General features: G+C 40.4%; 1 protein-coding gene across 11 annotated transcripts in view; it reads right to left on the minus strand.

Moving 5' to 3' along the window:
- MYO3B (myosin IIIB) overlaps nt 1-18,467 on the minus strand; it is a 486,811-nt gene that overhangs the window by 325,317 nt on the left and 143,027 nt on the right. For all 11 annotated transcript variants that reach the window (XR_011570836.1, XM_070803483.1, XM_070803516.1 and 8 more), the window contains one exon: nt 10,646-10,711. Coding sequence is in view for 10 of the 11 variants with exons in the window: in XM_070803483.1 (XP_070659584.1) it covers nt 10,646-10,711 (66 nt within the window). In the remaining variant the exon portion in view is untranslated. The remainder of the gene's footprint in view (nt 1-10,645; nt 10,712-18,467) is intronic.

The raw sequence follows: 18,467 nt of genomic DNA on the forward strand, positions 1-18,467 counted from the left end.
TTGACACTCTCTTTTTTCCTAAACTAGAGGTTTCACACATATATTACTGAACCTACTAGTACAGAGGCAAAGAAACAAAAAGAAAAATAATATCCCTCCCCGCTTCTCACAAATGCCCAACTCTCCAGAGAGTGGTGATGTCTTCATCTTGATGTGGTAAGAAGTATATGCAAGTGCATACAGACCCAGCTTGGTTCTTCTCCACTGTCTCCTCTTAGAGTTGTACCTGATTTTAAGACTAGTTTTCCTATTAGAATCCACTGGGGGATTGGACAGTTCTGCTTTTGTTTCTTGGCCAGGAATTACTTGATCCTGAAAGTCTTGTGAGAAGAACAGAATCAACCACACATCCCACGATGGCAGGGAAAAGGAAGGAGCCAGTGACACTTTCAAAAGTCAGTTTCAGAACGGTGATATGGCCAATTACGAAACATAAAAATAATAGCCACTGTTGGCTGGGCACAAATGCACATGAAGCAAGTCTTCTTGGGGTTGAAATTCCAGCTCTACTCCTTAACAGCTGTGGTCTTGGGACATGGCCTCTTTTGACCTCACTTTCTATTAAATAGGGATAATATTAGAACTACTTTATAGAACTGTGAGGATTAAGCAAAGTATATGACATGTAGGTCATATCTGAATGGTCTAGTGGTTTTCCCTACTTTCTTCAATTTAAGTCTGAATCAAATCCCTTATGATTATATAGTGGAAGTGACAAATAGATTCAAGGAATTAGATATGATAGAGTGCCTGAAGAACTATGGACGGAAGTTCATGACATTGTACAGAAGGCAGTGATCAAGACCATCCCCATGGAAAAGAAATGCAAAAAAGCAAAATGGTTGTCTGAGGAGGCCTTACACATAGCTGTGAATAGGAGAGAAGCAAAAGGCAAAGGAGAAAAGGAAAGATATACCCATTTGAATGCAGAGTTCCAAAGAATAGCAAGGAGAGATAAGAAGGTTTCCTCAGCGATCAATGTAAAGAAATAGAGGAAAACAATAGAATGGGAAAGTCTAGAGATCTCTTCAAGGAACTTAGAGATACCAAGGGAACATTTCATGCAAAGATGGGCACAATAAAGGACAGAAAGGTATGGACCTAACAGAAGCAGAAGATATTAAGAAGAGGTGGCAAGAATACACAGAAGAACTATACAAAAAAGATCTTCATGACCCAGATAAGCACGATAGTGTGATCACAACCTAGAGCCAGACATCCTGGAATGTGAAATCAAGTGGGCCTTGGAAAGCATCAGTACGAACAAAGCTAGTGGAGGTGATGGAATTCCAGTTGACCTATTTCAAATCCTAAAAGATGATGCTGTGAAAGTGTTGCACTCAATATGCCAGCAAATTTGGAAAAGTCAGTAGTGGCCATAGACTGGAAAAGGTCAGTTTTCATTCCAATCCCAAAGAAAGGTAATGCCAAAGAATACTCAAACTACTGCACAATTGCACTCATCTTACACATTAGCAAAGTAATGCTCAAAATTCTCCAAGCCAGGCTTCAACAGTACATGAACCGTGAACTTCCAGATGTTCAAGCTGGATTTAGGAACCAGAGATCAAATTACCACCATCCGTTAGATCATCGAAAAAGCAAGAGAGTTCCAGAAAAATATCTACTTCTGTTTTATTGACTATGCCAAAGCCTTTGATTGTGTGGGCCACAACAAATTCTGGAAAATTCTGAAAGAGATGGGAATACCAGACCACCTGACCTGCCTCTTGAGAAATCTGTATACAGGTCAGGAAGCAACAGTTAGAACTGGACATAGAACAACAGACTGGTTCCAAATAGAGAAAGAAGTATGTCAAGGCTGTATATTGTCATCCTGCTTATTTAACGAATATACAGAGTACGTCATGAGAAACGCCGGGCTGGATGAAGCACAAGCTGGAATCAAGACTGCTGGGAGAAATATCAATAACCTCAGATATGCAGATGACATCACCCTTATGGCAGAAAATGAAGAACTAAAAATTCTCTTGATGAAAGTGAAAGAGGAGAATGAAAAAGTTGGCTTAAAGCTCAAAGTTCAGAAAACTAAGATCTAGCATCTGGTCCCATCACTTCTTGGCAAATAGATGGGGAAACAGTGGAAATAGTGAGAGACTTTATTTTTGGGGGCTCCAGAATCACTGCAGATGGTGATTGCAGCCATGAAATTAAAAGATGCTTGCTCCTTGGAAGAAAAGTTATGACCAACCCAGACAGCATATTAAAAAGCAGAGACATTATTTTACCAACAAAGGTCTGCCTAGTCAAAGCTATTGTTTTTCCAGTAGTTATGTATGGATGTGAGAGTTGGACTATAAAGAAAGCTGAGCACCGTGAACAAATGATGCTTTTCAACTGTGGTGTTGGAGAAGACTCTTGAGAGTCCCTTGCACTGCAAGGAGATCTAACCAGTCCATTCTAAAGGAAATCAGTCCTGAATATTCAGTGGAAGAACTGATGCTGAAGCTGAAACTCCAATACTTTGGCCACCTGAAGCATAGAACTGACTCATTGGAAAAGACCCTGATGGTGGGAAAGACTGAAGACAGGAGAGAAGGGGACGAGAGAGGATGCAATGGCTAGATGGCGTCACCAACTCAATGGACATGAGTTTGAATAAACTCTGGGAGTTGGCAATGGGAGGCCTGGTGTGCTGCAGTCCATGGGGTTGCAAAGAGTCAGACACGACTGATTGACTGCACTGAGTGAACTGATGATGTGTAGGGAACAGAGCCTGGCATGAGTAAGAGCTATATATGTTAGTTATTATTATAATTATCTTCCAGGTTCTACATATACATTATATAATGTCACCCTTACAGTAACCTTCTGAGACAGGTATTCTCAGCCCCAATTTGACAACTGAATACCAAGGATCAGAGAGGTTAAATACTTTCCCCAGGGTTACAGAGCTATTAAGTGACACTGCTGGATAGCACACACTGCTCTCCCATGGCTGCCTCGTCTTGATGATGAGCCCAGCTGCACTTGGGGAAGGGCTGAGAATGAAAGGACATGGACAGATGTGTGAGCCATGCCACCATCTCTCCACCCCTAGCCCATGCACACAGCTCACTGCCGACTATCACTTGTCTATTTCAACTGCAGATTCTTTTTGATGTACGTTATGAAACTCAAGCATGTGTTTTCTTTTTTTGAATAAATGGTATAGATGGTAAATTCAGACTAACCTTATCTAAAAGTCATCTAACAAAAAAAAATCTACAAACAATAAATGCTGGAGACAGCGTGGACAAAAGGGAATCCTCTTACACTGTTGGTGGGAATGTAAATTAGCATAATCACTATGGAGAACAGTATGGAGTTTCCTTAAGAAACTAAAAATATTGCTGGATCAATCCCACACCTGGACATATATCTGAAGAAAGCCATAATTTGAAAGGATGCATGTACCTGGATGTTCACTGTGGCACTATTTACAATAGCCAGGACATGGAAACAACCTAAATATCCATCAGCAGGGGAACGGATAAAAGAGATGTAGTGTGTGTGTGTGTGTGTGTGTGTGTGTGTGTGTGTGTGTGTGTCTATACACACACACACACACACATACTCAGCCACAAAAAGGAATGAAATAATGCCATTTGCAGCAACACGTATGGACCTAGAGATTGTCATATAGAGTGAAGTAAGTCAGAAAGAGAAAGACAAATATTGCATAGTATCGCTTACATGTGGATCTAGAAAAATAGTGCAGATGAACTTATTCGCAAAGCAGAAATAGAGTCACAGATGTAGAAAACAAACTTATGGTTACCAAGAGAGAAGGTAAGGGGTGGGATGGATTCGGAGACTGAAATTGATACATATACACTACCTTACATAAAATGGACAATGGATGAGAACATACTGCCTAGCACGGGGACCTCTCCTCAGTGCTCTGTGGGGACATAAATGGGAAGGGAATCTGAGAAAGAGTATATGCACTCTTTCATATATATATATATATATATATAAAAACTGAATCACTGGCATGAGTAAGAGCTATATATGATATATATATAAAACTGAATCACTTTGGTGTACAGCAGAAACTAACACAACATTACAAAGAAACTATACTCCAAAAAAATTAATAAAAAAATTAAAATAAAAGTCACTTAACATAATATGGTACAAGCACTAATATGAAATCTATGACATATGCTACAGACTTGGTCTCTTACAAGTTCCAAGTGCATTTGTTGGGAAATAAACAGAATATTCTGACAAGAGTCTGGGGCACCTACTTTACCATGCCATTTGCTTATTTTGGATTAGGCTGAACTCCTCGTTGCCACAGTTCTCAGGACAACAGTATATTTCAGGTATGTGCAGATATTACACTGTGTTTCAAACTTCAAGTCACACTAAGGTTTGTACCATGAGAAAAGCAGATTTTATCAGCTGAGTTTACAGGTGGAGTATAAGTGAGATTGAATCGGGCCCTTGGTGTTTTTAGATGATCTATTAGGTAATCAAAATTAGATGCTCTTCAGGGAGATATAACCTTGAAACACACAGCTTTATTCTTCTCATGAAGGGGAAAAAAAAATCTCAGTTTTTCAAAATGAGAAAGAAGTTGGGTTGCATTTATAAATATATTGATCAATATGTTTAGAGAGGACAGGAGAATTGGGAGTTTTTTAAATTAGAATTTTTTTAACTTCTCCATCAGTTTTTATTAATTCACTAATTCCCTATAGCTCAAGAGATGCTAATTAATTCAAGAAACCATAATGCTAATCATTGGCTAAATAAATCTAAAATGGAAAGAGTCTGTCACCAGAGATACCACTGCTCATTTTAATTAGAATTACCAATTCGTGAAGTAATATAAATAAAGGTTATTGTATCCTTCTACTCAGGCGATATTAACCCTGTGCATAGCCACCTGAGAATCCATCAGGACTTAAAAAGCCAAGAATATTTGTGGAACCTTATCAGTCTCTGAGTTAGGATATTTATCATTCCAAGAGTGCTGTTCACTGATACTATAAAGCCATGTGGAATTAAGCTGCCTTGAAATGCAAAATGGAGAATGGCGAAGGGCTGAGAATTGTTGCCTTGGAGGGAGTACAATCGATGTCAAGAAATTAACCATTCCAAAATGATTACCTTTACAAACATTCAGGCCTAGAGAAAAGCAGATGTTCCAGGTCTGAGTTTCAATTTTTAAGGAATAAATTTATGTAAATGCCCATTTGTTTTAGTAGTTTTGTAGCTCAGAGTGATCTCACCTTGTTAACATTCAGTGCAACTGTTTATAGCCATCTGAATGTCATTTGCAGGGATAGGAAAGGTTGCCTCAGCATTTCATAACTACATGGCAGGCATGACCACGATGCTCACTCCGGGAAACCACCTGCACGCTTAGCTACTTAAGCCAGCCAGCCCTGGAAAGAGGTGTGTGCATGGGCAATCATGTGGTTCAAGTCATCAATGAGTCTGATGCTGAATAGTCATAGTATTCTTGGCGGATTTGCCCTTGACTAAGAGAAATCCATCTTTATTGTCTCACTAATCGGCTCAAAAGACATTGATGATGAAGTCCTAAATCTAATTTCTAATAAAACCCCAAAAGTTTCAGAGGCAAATGAAAAAGCACAGCTCACAGATACCTTTTGACCAAAGGTTGGTAAAGAATTTTTGTAGATTAGTCCAAAGACCTGATATTGGTTTGAACTAAAAAGAGAAGTGACGTCCTTCAGAACCAAAGAGAACTTGGTAAAGGAAAATTATTGTCATCTTATCAAAAGGCTACTTCTGAATGGAGCTTCCAGACAAAATAGAAATCTGTCTGGGACTTCAACCAGATAACCTTGTTATGCAAATAGCTTTAGCCAAAGGGTAAAGGGCTGATAATGAAATCGCTACAAAGCCAGCTGCACATTACAAAGGTGACAAAAAACATCAGGCAGGGTCCTAGCATCTGGATAAAAAGCAGTGCAGAATTCATGTGAGCATCATGTTTAATTTATCATAACTAAGCTGTCAGGAGTCATGCTTTGGCAAATGCTTAGCTAACACACGTAAATGAGTCAATTATCACTAACGACCAAAGGTTCAAAACCAAACAGGCTGATGTTTCTTTTTTTTTAACCCTCAAAATAGGTTTACTAATAGGATTTCAGAATTTAAAATCTCTTCTGCTGTCTCCAAATTAAGAAGAATGCTGGAAACATATCTAAAAACATTAAGCTACTTCCTGACACTTATAGCCTGCCTCTGCTCCCACCCCAGCACTTATTGCACTTGCTCTTGCTCTTTCTCTCTCTCTCTCTCTCTCTCTCTCTCACACACACACACACACACACACACACACACACACACACACAGAGTCCCCTGTCTACATAGCTGTGATCACTGGGCTGCAGCCTGACCAATTCCTTCAGATCCCTGCAGCAACAATGAGAAGCCATGAGGTCCTTTGATGAATGGTGACCATCATGGACCAAGAAAGACTTAAATTATTGAATTGACGCTGATATGGCTCAGCAGTTACATGAGAACCAGGTATTAAAGATTTTAAAACTTAAATTTTTCTAGTCCTATTTATTCTTTAGAAAGAACTAGTTTAGTTTACTTTAAATCAAGGCACCGTGGCTCCATCCACAATGGAAGTTGAAGAAATTATCTAGATAATTCAGGCTAAAAAAATTTACCAGATAACCCTCTTCCCACCTCAGTTTCAGCAATAACGAAAAGTTTATGATCTGAAGATCTTAATCCTTCATAGTTTTCCCTTTTCCTTCCCAAGATGAGTAAGGTAAGGCTCTCTCTTTAAATAGACATTTCTAACCCAGTGAGTATATTTGTTTACATTTAATTAGAGATTTGAATAAATAGAACGAAATAGAAAATTAAAATCGCATTTGGTAGGCTGGTTCCTAATAACCAAAGGGTAATACTTTGGAATAGTAAATAGTTTTCTACCTAAAGATATAAAATACAATAATTGTTCCTAATCTTGACAGTAATATTCCTAAAAATTTTGTAAAAGGAAAATTCATGGTTAAAAAAATCTCAGATGTTATGGGGAAAATAGAATTGAGGGACTGAGGTCAGGAAAGAATCTATGAACACCTATAACATATAATATTTTCACTAATAAAACCAGTAAGGACAAGTCATTAAATAAAGATAATACTGGTGACATTTTTCTATATCTTAAATTAGTAATAAAGCACACTATCACTTAATTTCTCTTTACCTTCACTGGTTCTTTAGAACCTTTTCAGACTCTCTCTCCTCTGCCATTTCAATAAGATGCTTTTGCTATGTAGCTGACGTATGCATACTAAAGGCATTGTTTTCTGTGTTGAGTCCTCCCTTCTAGTACCAACATTTTTCTAAGTCTAAAGCAACTCAGAATGAGCACATATAGAATTCTCAGAGTTGGGGAAAACTTAACCAGATTTAAATGGGAATATAATGGGATCTGCCATAAAGAAAAATCAATAGTAGAGGGGGACTTCTATACTATATTTAATCCTGAAAGCCACAACCCTATCATCAATTACGTACCTTTATTCCCACATCTATCCATTAAATACTGTGCTTACTTTAAGAACACAAACATACTCTTGAAGCCAAAACTTTGGTGAGTAAGTCAAGTCACATTTTAGAGGCATGCTGCCGTCTATGGGGTCGCACAAAGTTGGACACTACTGCAGTGACTTAGCAGTAGCAGTGTTTGGTATAGGAAAGCGTATTTGTGAGTATGTGATGTGGTTTTCTAGGTCAACAGCTTTGAGAAGGTCAGTCAAGGGCATCTGTGTGAAGCAATGGAATGAAAAGAAAAACTCTGGAGTCAGCTTTGCCAGCAAAATCATGAGAACCCTAACCCCTGGGTTTCTTTCTCTGGGGTCATCTGAAATGTGTTTCCAGCCACCAGGATGTCTGTAGCTCTCCAGTGCCTTCCACCTCTTCGATTGGCTTCCAAATATCAGGAAGTGGCTCTTCCTCTGCTCCTCTGAGAGCATCATCCCTCCTGCTATATCTGTTGTTCCTCTCAACACTGCCCACTATCACCACCCTTGACTTGCGGCTGCTTTTGCATTCTACAGTCACTGCAGAAACATCAGAGTGGGGACCAGAGGGACAAGAAAATGTCCTCCATCCCTGGCCCTGAATTTCATGGTCACATTCCAACACAGCCATCCTTAGAGTTGTGGACCTCTTTACCCCTCCTTCCTTCTGAGGATGATAGCAAAAAGCTAGCAGGGATTGACTGGACAAACAATTTCAGGGGCCTTGAATTACTCTGTATTTGAAATGAAAATGAAATACAGGTTCACAGCTCTTTATACAAAACCCTTGGGGCCAAATATGTTTCAGAATTCAGAATTTTATCAAATTGTAGAAAAGTAAATCAGTGCATTTACTGTATGTTATATAACATCCCAGCAGGATCTGGGGCAGCACACTATAATCAAACACATTAATATATCTGCAGCAATTCACATGAATATTCACACTGAGTAGGACAAATAATGGCTATAAATAGCCTCACTTCAGTTTAGATCATGTGTTGCCACCAAATCAGTTCACATAAGGTCAGGGCTTGCAGCTAAATGACTCAAATACAAAAAAAAACTATTTTTCCGAGTTCTTTGGGTTTTGGAATTGTGAACAAGGGATTGTACTGTGCTTAAGTAAGGCGATCAAGAGACCCAGCTTGCTTCCTTGCACTGTCTTTGTGGAAGCTAAGTCTGCACATAGGCATAAGTTAGAGAAATTTGTATTGACCCTTTCCTTCTTCCTGTTTATCAGCTATTTTGGTCACATCTTTTCTCCCTCCATTACCCTTGAGCCCCTTGTTTGATACACTAGATGCTGAGGGCACCGCTATAGCTTATAATCACCTTGTCTAGATTCCTGCCCCCCACAGTTCACCAGGCCCCTTTACATAGACCGCTCCAACACTGAGCACCTTCCCCAGATTCAGGACTAGTGTGGTTTCTCCGTCAGGCGACAGCACTCAGTCCCCATCCTATTGGTGCTACTGTTGGTTCTGCTCCTGTCTTCAGTCAGTTCAGTTCAGTTCAGTTGCTCAGTCGTGTCCGACTCTTCGCAACCCCATGAATCGCAGCACGCCAGGCCTCCCTGTCCATCACCAACTCCCAGAGTTCACTCAAACTCATGTCCATCAAGTCAGTGATGCCATCCAGCCATCTCATCCTCTGTCGTCCCCTTCTCCTCCTGCCCCCAATTCCTCCCAGCATCAGAGTCTTTTTCAATGAGTCAATTCTTCTCATGAGGTAGCAAAAGTACTGCAGTTTCAGCTTTAGCATCATTCCTTCCAAAGAAATCCCAGGGCTGATCTCCTTTAGAATGGACTGGTTGGATCTCCTTGCGGTCCAAGGGACTCTCAAGAGTCTTCTCCAACACCACAGTTCAAAAGCATCAATTCTTTGGCACTCAGCTTTCTTCACAGTCCAACTCTCACATCCATACATGACCACTGGAAAAACCATAGCCTTAACTAGATGGACCTTTGTTGGTAAAGTAATGTCTCTGCTTTTGAATATGCTATCTAGGTTGGTCATAACCTTTCTTCCAAGGAGTAAGCGTCTTTTAATTTCATGGCTGCAGTCACCATCTGCAGTGATTTTCGAGCCCAAAAAAATAAAGTCTGACACTGTTTCCACTGTTTCTCCATCTATTTCCCATGAAGCGATGGGACCAGATGCCATGATCTTCGTTTTCTGAATGTTGAGCTTTAAGCCAGCTTTTTCACTCTCCTCTTTCACTCTCATCAAGAGGCTTTATAGTTCCTCTTCACTTTCTGCCATAAGGGTGGTGTCATCTGCATATCTGAGGTTATTGATATTTCTCCTGGCAATCTTGATTCCAGCTTGTGCTTCTTCCAGCCCAGTGTTTCTCATGATGTACTCTGCGTATAAGTTAAATAAGCAGGGTGACAATATACAGCCTTGACGTACTCCTTCTCCTATTTGGAACCAGTCTGTTGTTCCTTGTCCAGTTCTAACTGTTGCTTCCTGACCTGCATACAGGTTTCTCAAGAGGCAGGTCAGGTGGTCTGGTATTCCCATCCCATGCAATACTGCCTAGTTCCTGGTAACACAGTTCCCACCAGGCACATTATCCATCAATTGGGTTTTCATCTTGTGCTCCACACTCTGAGCCCTGGCTGGGGCTTCTCACCTTGGTGCCTCAGGCCCCAGATCTCACTTTGCCTCTCAATCATCTTGGAAGCTGGAGCCCTGCTCCTAGACCACAGATCCTAAAGCAAAGCCTAAATTCCAAGCTGCAAAACCTCTGCTGAAGGCTGCCATCTTCTGTCTCCCCTCTGGCTCAAGTGTGAGTGTCAGATGTTTATATGGAGTCCCCTCTCTTATTAAACAAGACACTTTGGCAATATTTTCCCCAGGACAGAGTAGTCAGAAAATGTGACACATATGATCAGGAGGTCTGATTATAACCAAGAGTCAAATGGAATTCCGTATTTTTCAAATCTGCAGAAGCACTGTCTATCATTTACCAGAACAAATTCTGTGCCATGATGCGCTAGAGGCATAACAACATCTAGCGCCAAATCAATCCCACAGCTTGGATTCCTCCAATCACTGCCCAAGGCCTTGCTGGATGAACACTTTTTCGTGGAAGAAATACTCACTGTGAAATGAAGTGGTTGAATTCTTCACACCATTTTTCCGGATGAAGTAAAGTAGGTGGAGGATTTCTGAAAAACAAAAACATTTTTCTTACAAAAAAATTGTTTTGTTAAAAGCAAAATATCAACTTATCTTTACTGATATTGTTCTAAATAGCTCTGATAAAATCTAGGCTTATTTATTTCTGGGTAGGAGTCATTTATCAGTGGTAAATTATAAAGTACCAATCCCTATTTGTTTAGTGGCTCATTTCCATTGACTGAAGGCCTACTATGTCACAGCTTTCTGCAGGACCTCTGAAGGTTACACAGATCAGGAATATCCCTCAGGGAGTGGACACTATTGAACGGTGAGGCAAGCACATAGCCACTATAACTGAGAGCTGAGTATTATTGGTGCCATAAGAAAGTTATAAGCCAAGTGCTATGAGCTTGAGAGAAGACTTTTAATTTTACAGGATTTTCAGATTATTATGATCCACTTGAATTAATTACATGATACATTTAAAGTATACTTATAAATTCACTGGTCACATTTTTAAAAATTTTTCCTATATGTCAACCTTGACAATAGGCACCGGAGAAAGCAAAACAGCTAAGACAAGGTTCCAGACCCTGAGAAGTTCCCGGGTAGTGAAGAGGACAGACACCTAATGCAACTGGAGTTAGGTGTACACCTAAGTACTGGAGGTCCCAAGAGAACTAGAGAACTGCAGAAAGACTCCGGGAACCAGACCACTTCCTGGTGAGAAGGCAGGAAAAGGAAAATGTCAAAACCCTGCATTTGGCTGAATATTTACCCAAAGAGGATCAATTTTAAAACAGAAGTGACATTACCTTTAACTGATAAGAATGTTTTTTTTCTAGCAATAAATGCTGGAGAGTGTGTGGAGAAAAGGGAACCCTCTTACATTCTTGGTGGGAATGCAAACTAATACAGCCACTATGGAGAACAGTGTGGAGATTCCTTAAAAAACTGGAAATAGAACTGCCATATGACCCAGCAATCCCACTGTTGGGCATACACACCGAGGAAACCAGAATGGAAAGAGACACGTGTACCCCAATGTTCATCGCAGCACTGTTTACAATAGCCAGGACATGGAGGCAACCTAGATGTCCATCAGCAGACGAATGGATAAGAAAGCTGTGGTACATATACACAATGGAGTATTACTCAGCCATTAAAAAGAATACATGTGAATCAGTTCTAATGAGGTAGATGAAACTGGAGCCTATTATACAGAGTGAAGTAAGCCAGAAAGAAAAGCACCAATACAGTATACTAACGCATATATATGGAATTTAGAAAGATGGTAACGATAACCCTGTATGCAAGATAGCAAAAGAGACACAGATGTATAAAACAGTCTTTTGGACTCTGGGAGAGGGCAAGGGTGGGATGATTTGGGAGAATGGCATTGAAACATGTATAATATCACATGTGAAATGAATCACCAGTCCAGGTTTGATGCATGATACAGGATGCTCGGGGCTGGTGCACTGGGATGACCCAGAGGGATGATATGGGGAGGGAGGTGGGAGGGGGGTTCAGGATGGAGAACACGTATACACCCGTGGCGGATTCATGTTGATGTATGGAGAAACCAATACAATATTGTAAAGTAATTAGCCTCCAGTTAAAATAAATAAATTTATATATTTTTTAAAAAGAATGTTTTTTCTAGTGGTAAATGGAAATAGGGGCTTATGGGCAAGTCAAGTTCAGAAAATGAAGAAAGTTACAGTTCTGCACACCTGCACTATGACTATAAATCTTAAACCCATTATACACCTTTGTTTTCACATGGGTTCTAATTGCTCCCTAAAGCCATAGTTTGCTCAGCTTCCATCGGCAAAGAAGGGGGAGCAGCATGAATGATCAGAAATAAAAAATGTATCTGATAATGTGATAGTAAGCTGCCTCTCAATACCCTTCCTTTTCTCACCTCTTCTAATACAATTTTTATTCTGATACAATGTTGCCATATATATTTTTCCTGAGTTTTGTGCAGCTAGATATGGCCACGTGGCTGAGTTCTGGCCAAATTATATACTACTGAAATTGTTCTATGATATTTCTAGAAAGTCCTCTTTAAAAAGGATAGACATGCTATCTATTTTCTTCCTCCTTTCTGCTTCTTGGAACATGGATGTTATGACTGCACCATGAGCAGCCATTTTGTATGTGAAATGAAAATGTGAGCTATGAGCTGAGTATGGCAAAGAAGAGGGATTCCCTGGTGGCTCAGATGGTAAAGAGTCTGCTTGCAATGCAGGAGACCCTAGTTCAACCCCTGGGTTAGGAAGATCCCCTGGAGAAGGAAATGGCAACCCACTCCAGTATTCTTGCCTGGAAAGTCCCATGGATGGAGGAGACTGGGGGGCTATAGTCCATGGGGTCACAAAGAGTCAGACATGACTGAGCGACTTCACTTCCATGGCAAAGAAGACAGACAGGACGTTGGATTCGTGATGACATTTTAAAGCTGCCATACAAGCTCTAGATTGCTTCTGCCTAGTCTTCCTTAACAGGACAGAGAAATAAACTTCCATGTTCTTTAAGCCACTATTTTATGTAATTAATTCTAATTGAGCTGATCATATTTCAGAGGATTGCTCCATTATATGATTATAACAATTTTATAAGTATATCACAAGCACAAAAATATGTGGAAGCATAATAAAGCAGCAGCTTATCCAATCTGGGGAGTTCCAGAAGACTTTAAAGTGAAAATGAACTTCAGCTAACCCTTGAAAATTGGTTGGAGTTTTTTAAGATAGAGGACAGGAAAGCTATCTCAGTTTTAGGAAATAAGATGTACCAAGTTCCAGAACTGTAAAAAGTCTGGTAAGTTCAAAGAACATGAGTAATCTTTTGAGGCTAGACCATATGATTCTTTCAGATCTGGAGAGAGAGTAGGCGGGAAGGATAAGGTGGGAAAGGAAGAATGATGAAAGAAACTATACGATTTCCCTGTTCTGCATAAGAATTTAATTATTCTTCAGATCTTCTGATTCAGAAACCCAAAGGAAAATTACCTGTGTACCCAGCTAGAAAGAGTAGCCGTTGAAAAGCTGCCCTTCAGTTATTTTGGAGACTGCCTCTATCTCATTCATTTAACAATATTTGCCTTCAACTTTCCCTGGGCTTCTTTACATAACAAACATACCATCATATAACTTCTGCTTTAATACCAGCTTGGCTGAACTATTCTTACTGACTCTAGCTATTTGAGATTATATGTCCACATGTCCTTCCAGTTCACCTCAGGGTAGCAGCTCTTGGTGAGCAGTTTACTCTAGATCATCTCTACAGCCCTTTCCACAGCTCAGACTTCCCTAATTCTGCTCAGGTTTCCTGCTTATTCTGCTCTCAGGGAGGTCAGTTCCACAGAGAAGAGCTGCTCAAGCAATTTACTGTCTAACAGACTTCATCCACCTCCAAAACCATTAACTGTGACCAGTAAGTCACTTGTAGGCACACTTGATTAAACCCTAGCAGGTTTGACCTTGGCCAGTCAAGCGTGGAGGGACAAACCTCTGTCACAATTAGAGAGTGACCTCGCAAGAGACAACTGGATAAATGGATGGAAGTGTCCGTGCTCGTGTGAGGAACACTGTCCCTTCCTGTTTCCAGTCTGTCCCTCAGCAGGAACTATAAGCAGGGGTTACTGTTTATGTGTCGGCCTGAACCTCTGCAGCAGGACACAGAGGAAAACAGCAGATCACCATTCACCCAGGCTACCACCAACCCCTCATAGCTCAGTTGGTAAAGAATCTGTCTGCAATACAGGAGACCCGGGTTCAATTCCTGGGTCAGAAAGATCCCCTGGAGAAGGAAATAGCAACTCACTCCAGTATTCTTGCCTGGAGAATCCCATGGTCAGAAAAGCCTGGCAGGCTACAGTCCATGAGGTCACAAGAGTTGGACACGACTTAGTAACTAAACCACCACTACCACCACCAACAACCTATGACGGCCTCACATGAACCCTACACAAGGAAACGCTTTCTCTGAGCTTGACATCATAGGAATTTAGTTTTAGAAAAGCTCATTTGACCTTGTAGATGCCCCACCTTTCCTGGAGTCCATCCATCATACTTAGGTTCAGTAAATTGAGGTTTTGTGAAAGATTACTCTCTGAGCATAATGAAAACTAAAAGGAATTTGAAGGCTTTACAGTACTTTGTTTGCATTGGCAATATAAATTTTCTTTCTCCTGATACGCAGGAAGAGCACAAATAATAATAGTTGTGCCTTTTTGGCTCCTCTAAACACTACAGATGAAAGCTGCAACCCTGCCCAAAAAGGTCTCTCAACACAAGGAGAAATGCTTCATGTTCCTTGTGATAAAGAGTGTCAGAGCATAGCTGAGATCAGCAGGCATCACTCACATATGTGTATGGATGCTGAGAGCCTGTAGGATGTTTGAATGCTGAGTGGTTGAAAGGCCCATGAATCTGAATAACAAGTTCTCATTTGGATAATATTTATAAATATACCAAGGCAATGTAGAAAAGAGATTAGTCAGTAAAGGAAAATGACTATATTTGATTTGAGGTTTCCCTGCCTGGATTTTATTCCTGTGATTTGGACTCCAAATTCAATTTCTACAAAATGATCCCTGCATATAGACAGCATTAGAGCTACGTGAGGCTAGCAGCAAGGGGTGATGCCCATTTTTGACATCATAATCTTAGATCTAGCAAATACGATGGAGATAGAGTTAACCTTCTTCCCTGAAAGCCTCTGTGGAACAAAATGATTTGCTGAACAGTCAGACTGAATTCATTTTAGTTCCTGAAATAGAGAAGCAGCTGATTGGATGAAGGGGGGCACCCAATCTCAGGATAACCAATCCAAATTTCATCTAGTGACCTGTGCCAAAGCATGACTCAAAATTATAAGCTGGGTCAGTTTGATTTTCTTTAGAAGGTTTCCTCCCCCCCCTCCTTTTTTTCCCACCTTGAACAGAAACAGAACAAAAACAAACAACAGGCAGTTTAGTAATGGGATCTGAAGCGGAAAGATCCATGATGACAGGAGAGTACAATATACAAACTGGTTTTGGGAAGCAGATACTAGGAATAGGCAGGAAACTAGGGAATGAGGAGCAAGCAGCCCAGGTAAGGAGAAAAAAAGAAATAAGCTACAAACATCCCAGACCCCATGATGGGACGTAGGTTTTCCTTCAGTTCCTTTTGTGAGTCCTTCTCCCTTTGGTGCAACTACAATATATTGGTCCCAGCATTCTGTTCTGAGCTCTCTTCTCCTCCTATTCTAAACATTCACTGAGGGCTCACTATACATTAGCAGCTTTCTCATCTTTATCTCTTGCCTTGGTTTTTCCTCCACCTTTTCACTGGTGCATCCAACTATTTATTAGATTTTCCATTTTGATTTCATAGGGTCACCTTAGAGTCAGCATGTTCAAAATTAAACCCATCATCTTCTCCTAAATCTGCATTCTACCTGGTAGTTGAAGTCAGAAACTTGAGTTCAGTGCTCCCCACTGGCCCCACGTCCAATCTAAAAAAACAGAATAAGGGCTCCCCTTATTAAAGAAGTCCACATTCTAGCACCTGGTGCCTATGAACATGTCACCTTCTATGGCAAAAGGGACTTTGCTGATGATTACAGTTAAGGACCTGGAGATGGAAGATTACCTTGGATTATCTGGATGAACTTAATTTAATCTCAGCTCCCTTAAAGCATAAAAGAGAGGTAGAAAGAAAGAAGAGGTAGGAAAGAATCGAAATGTGAAAGGTACTCTACTTGCCACTGTTGGCTTTGAAGATTAGGAAAGAGAGCCACAAGCCAAGGACTGCACGTGGCCTCTGGAAGATGGGAATGGGACTCAGCTGCTACCCAGCAAATAAATGGGGATCTCAATTCTGCAAATACAAGAAGCTGAATTCTGCTAATGACCTGAACGAACAAGGAAATCAATTCTCCCCTGGGGCCTCCAGAAAGGGATGCAGCCCTGCTGACACCCTGATTTTAGCGCAGTGAGATCCATGTTAGATTTCTAACAAATTTGTTATGACAGTAGTAGAAAACTAATACATCAATCAAACACCAACATCTATCAATTCTGCTTCCTAAATTCCTTTCTCATCACCCCATTCCCTCTTTCATGGCCTAGTTCAGTCCACTTATCTCCATCAGCCTACTCCATAGTCTCCTTATTTTCCTCTCTCCCTCTGTATTAATCTCCCTCTAATCCATCTTGTACTTGGAAGCTAGAACTTCTTTATAATATACAAATATGACCTTGTTATTTTCTTCTTCAAAATTCTGTGGTAGGCCTACATTGCCAGCATGATAAAACGTCAACTCTTTGCCATGATATACAGATGGCCACACCTGCCTATCTACTCAATCCCATCTCAAACCACCTACCTCTCTCACCCAGAGCTGCAGTACTATACTGTGCAGAACTTGAACTCCTAAAGTAAGTCCTGTTCTTTCATGCCCTGGGGCCTTTGCACATGCTATACCTTCAGTTTAGAATGCTCTCCCCAATTTGTCGACCTAGTAGGCTCCTACTCAAGTTTCATGTGTATCTTTAGTACCTAGCACAGCAGCACTCAGTAAATTTTTAATAAATGAACGACTACATGAATGAATGCACATAAACACAGATATGTTGTAAGTAACCCAAGAAATGATGCCAGGACAAAGTATGACCGTGATCCCCAAGGTAGCAAAAACAAAACAAAAAAATCAAAGTAGCAGGAAAAAAAAAAACTAGACAAATATGGAACAGTTCCTTTGGATGTGAGCAAATTCACAGTAAGCAGAGTTTGAGGAACAAAGGAGTCCCCTTAGGTAGTAACTTGAGTATTGGGCTATCTTTGTAGTACCCAGGACCCTGAACATATTTGACTAAAGCTAGCAAATAAATCATCTGACATCAGATAATGTCATTGGTTTAAATCATGATTTATTCCAGTTTTACATGTGGGGAAAAAGTAGCTTAAAAGAAGGAATTTTCTTTAAAATGTCCAACTAAAAAGTAGAAAGCTGCAGCAGCTGCTGCTGCTAAGTCGCATCAGTCGTGTCCGACTCTGTGCGACCCCATAGACGGCAGCCCACAAGGCTCCCCCATCCCTGGGATTCTCCAGGCAAGAACACTGGAGTGGGTTGACATTTCCTTCTCCAAAAGTGGAAGGATCAGGTTTCAAATAGGTGTTTCTGTCTCCAATGTCCATATCCCTCACTGTTCCCTGTATTTCATCTCATAAAGAGTCCATTACTTTAAAAGATGAATTAAGAGAACATATATGCAAAAAATGACAGAAAAACAATTAGCAAACAATACCTCTAGAAGGTGTAAAAGGAAGTTGTCAAATATTAAAGCACATTCATCAAGAACATACTGAGTAAAGGATTTATCAATAAGACTAAGTTAATTAAGAAAGACTACCTGGAATTTGTCAATTTTGTGGCAGATCCTATACAGGATATATCAACCAGATGGTAAGAGGGGAAAGATATAAGCTAAGGAGAGAGAGAATAAGCGGAAGAAGATACAAAGATTGAAGTATAATAGTTAAGAATCCTTAATATACAGTTAAATAAACACAGGAGTGTGCTAAAAAGCTATTCTATTTCCTTACTGATAAAAGCAATAAAGCGAGACATTCGAGAACAATGAACTATTCTGAGAGTATTAACCACAGGGACAGAGCTGCCACTCTGACGCCTACTGCTAGATTCTCTAATGAGGGGGAATGGTTGGGTCTGTGTCCATGTCTCCCCTCAGGATCACCACCTAGCTCCAACCAAAGTGGTTGCTTTTTGTCCTAAGTCATATCT

The sequence above is a fragment of the Bos indicus genome, chromosome 2 (genome assembly GCF_029378745.1).
Source record: "Bos indicus isolate NIAB-ARS_2022 breed Sahiwal x Tharparkar chromosome 2, NIAB-ARS_B.indTharparkar_mat_pri_1.0, whole genome shotgun sequence".
NCBI lineage: Eukaryota > Metazoa > Chordata > Mammalia > Artiodactyla > Bovidae > Bos > Bos indicus.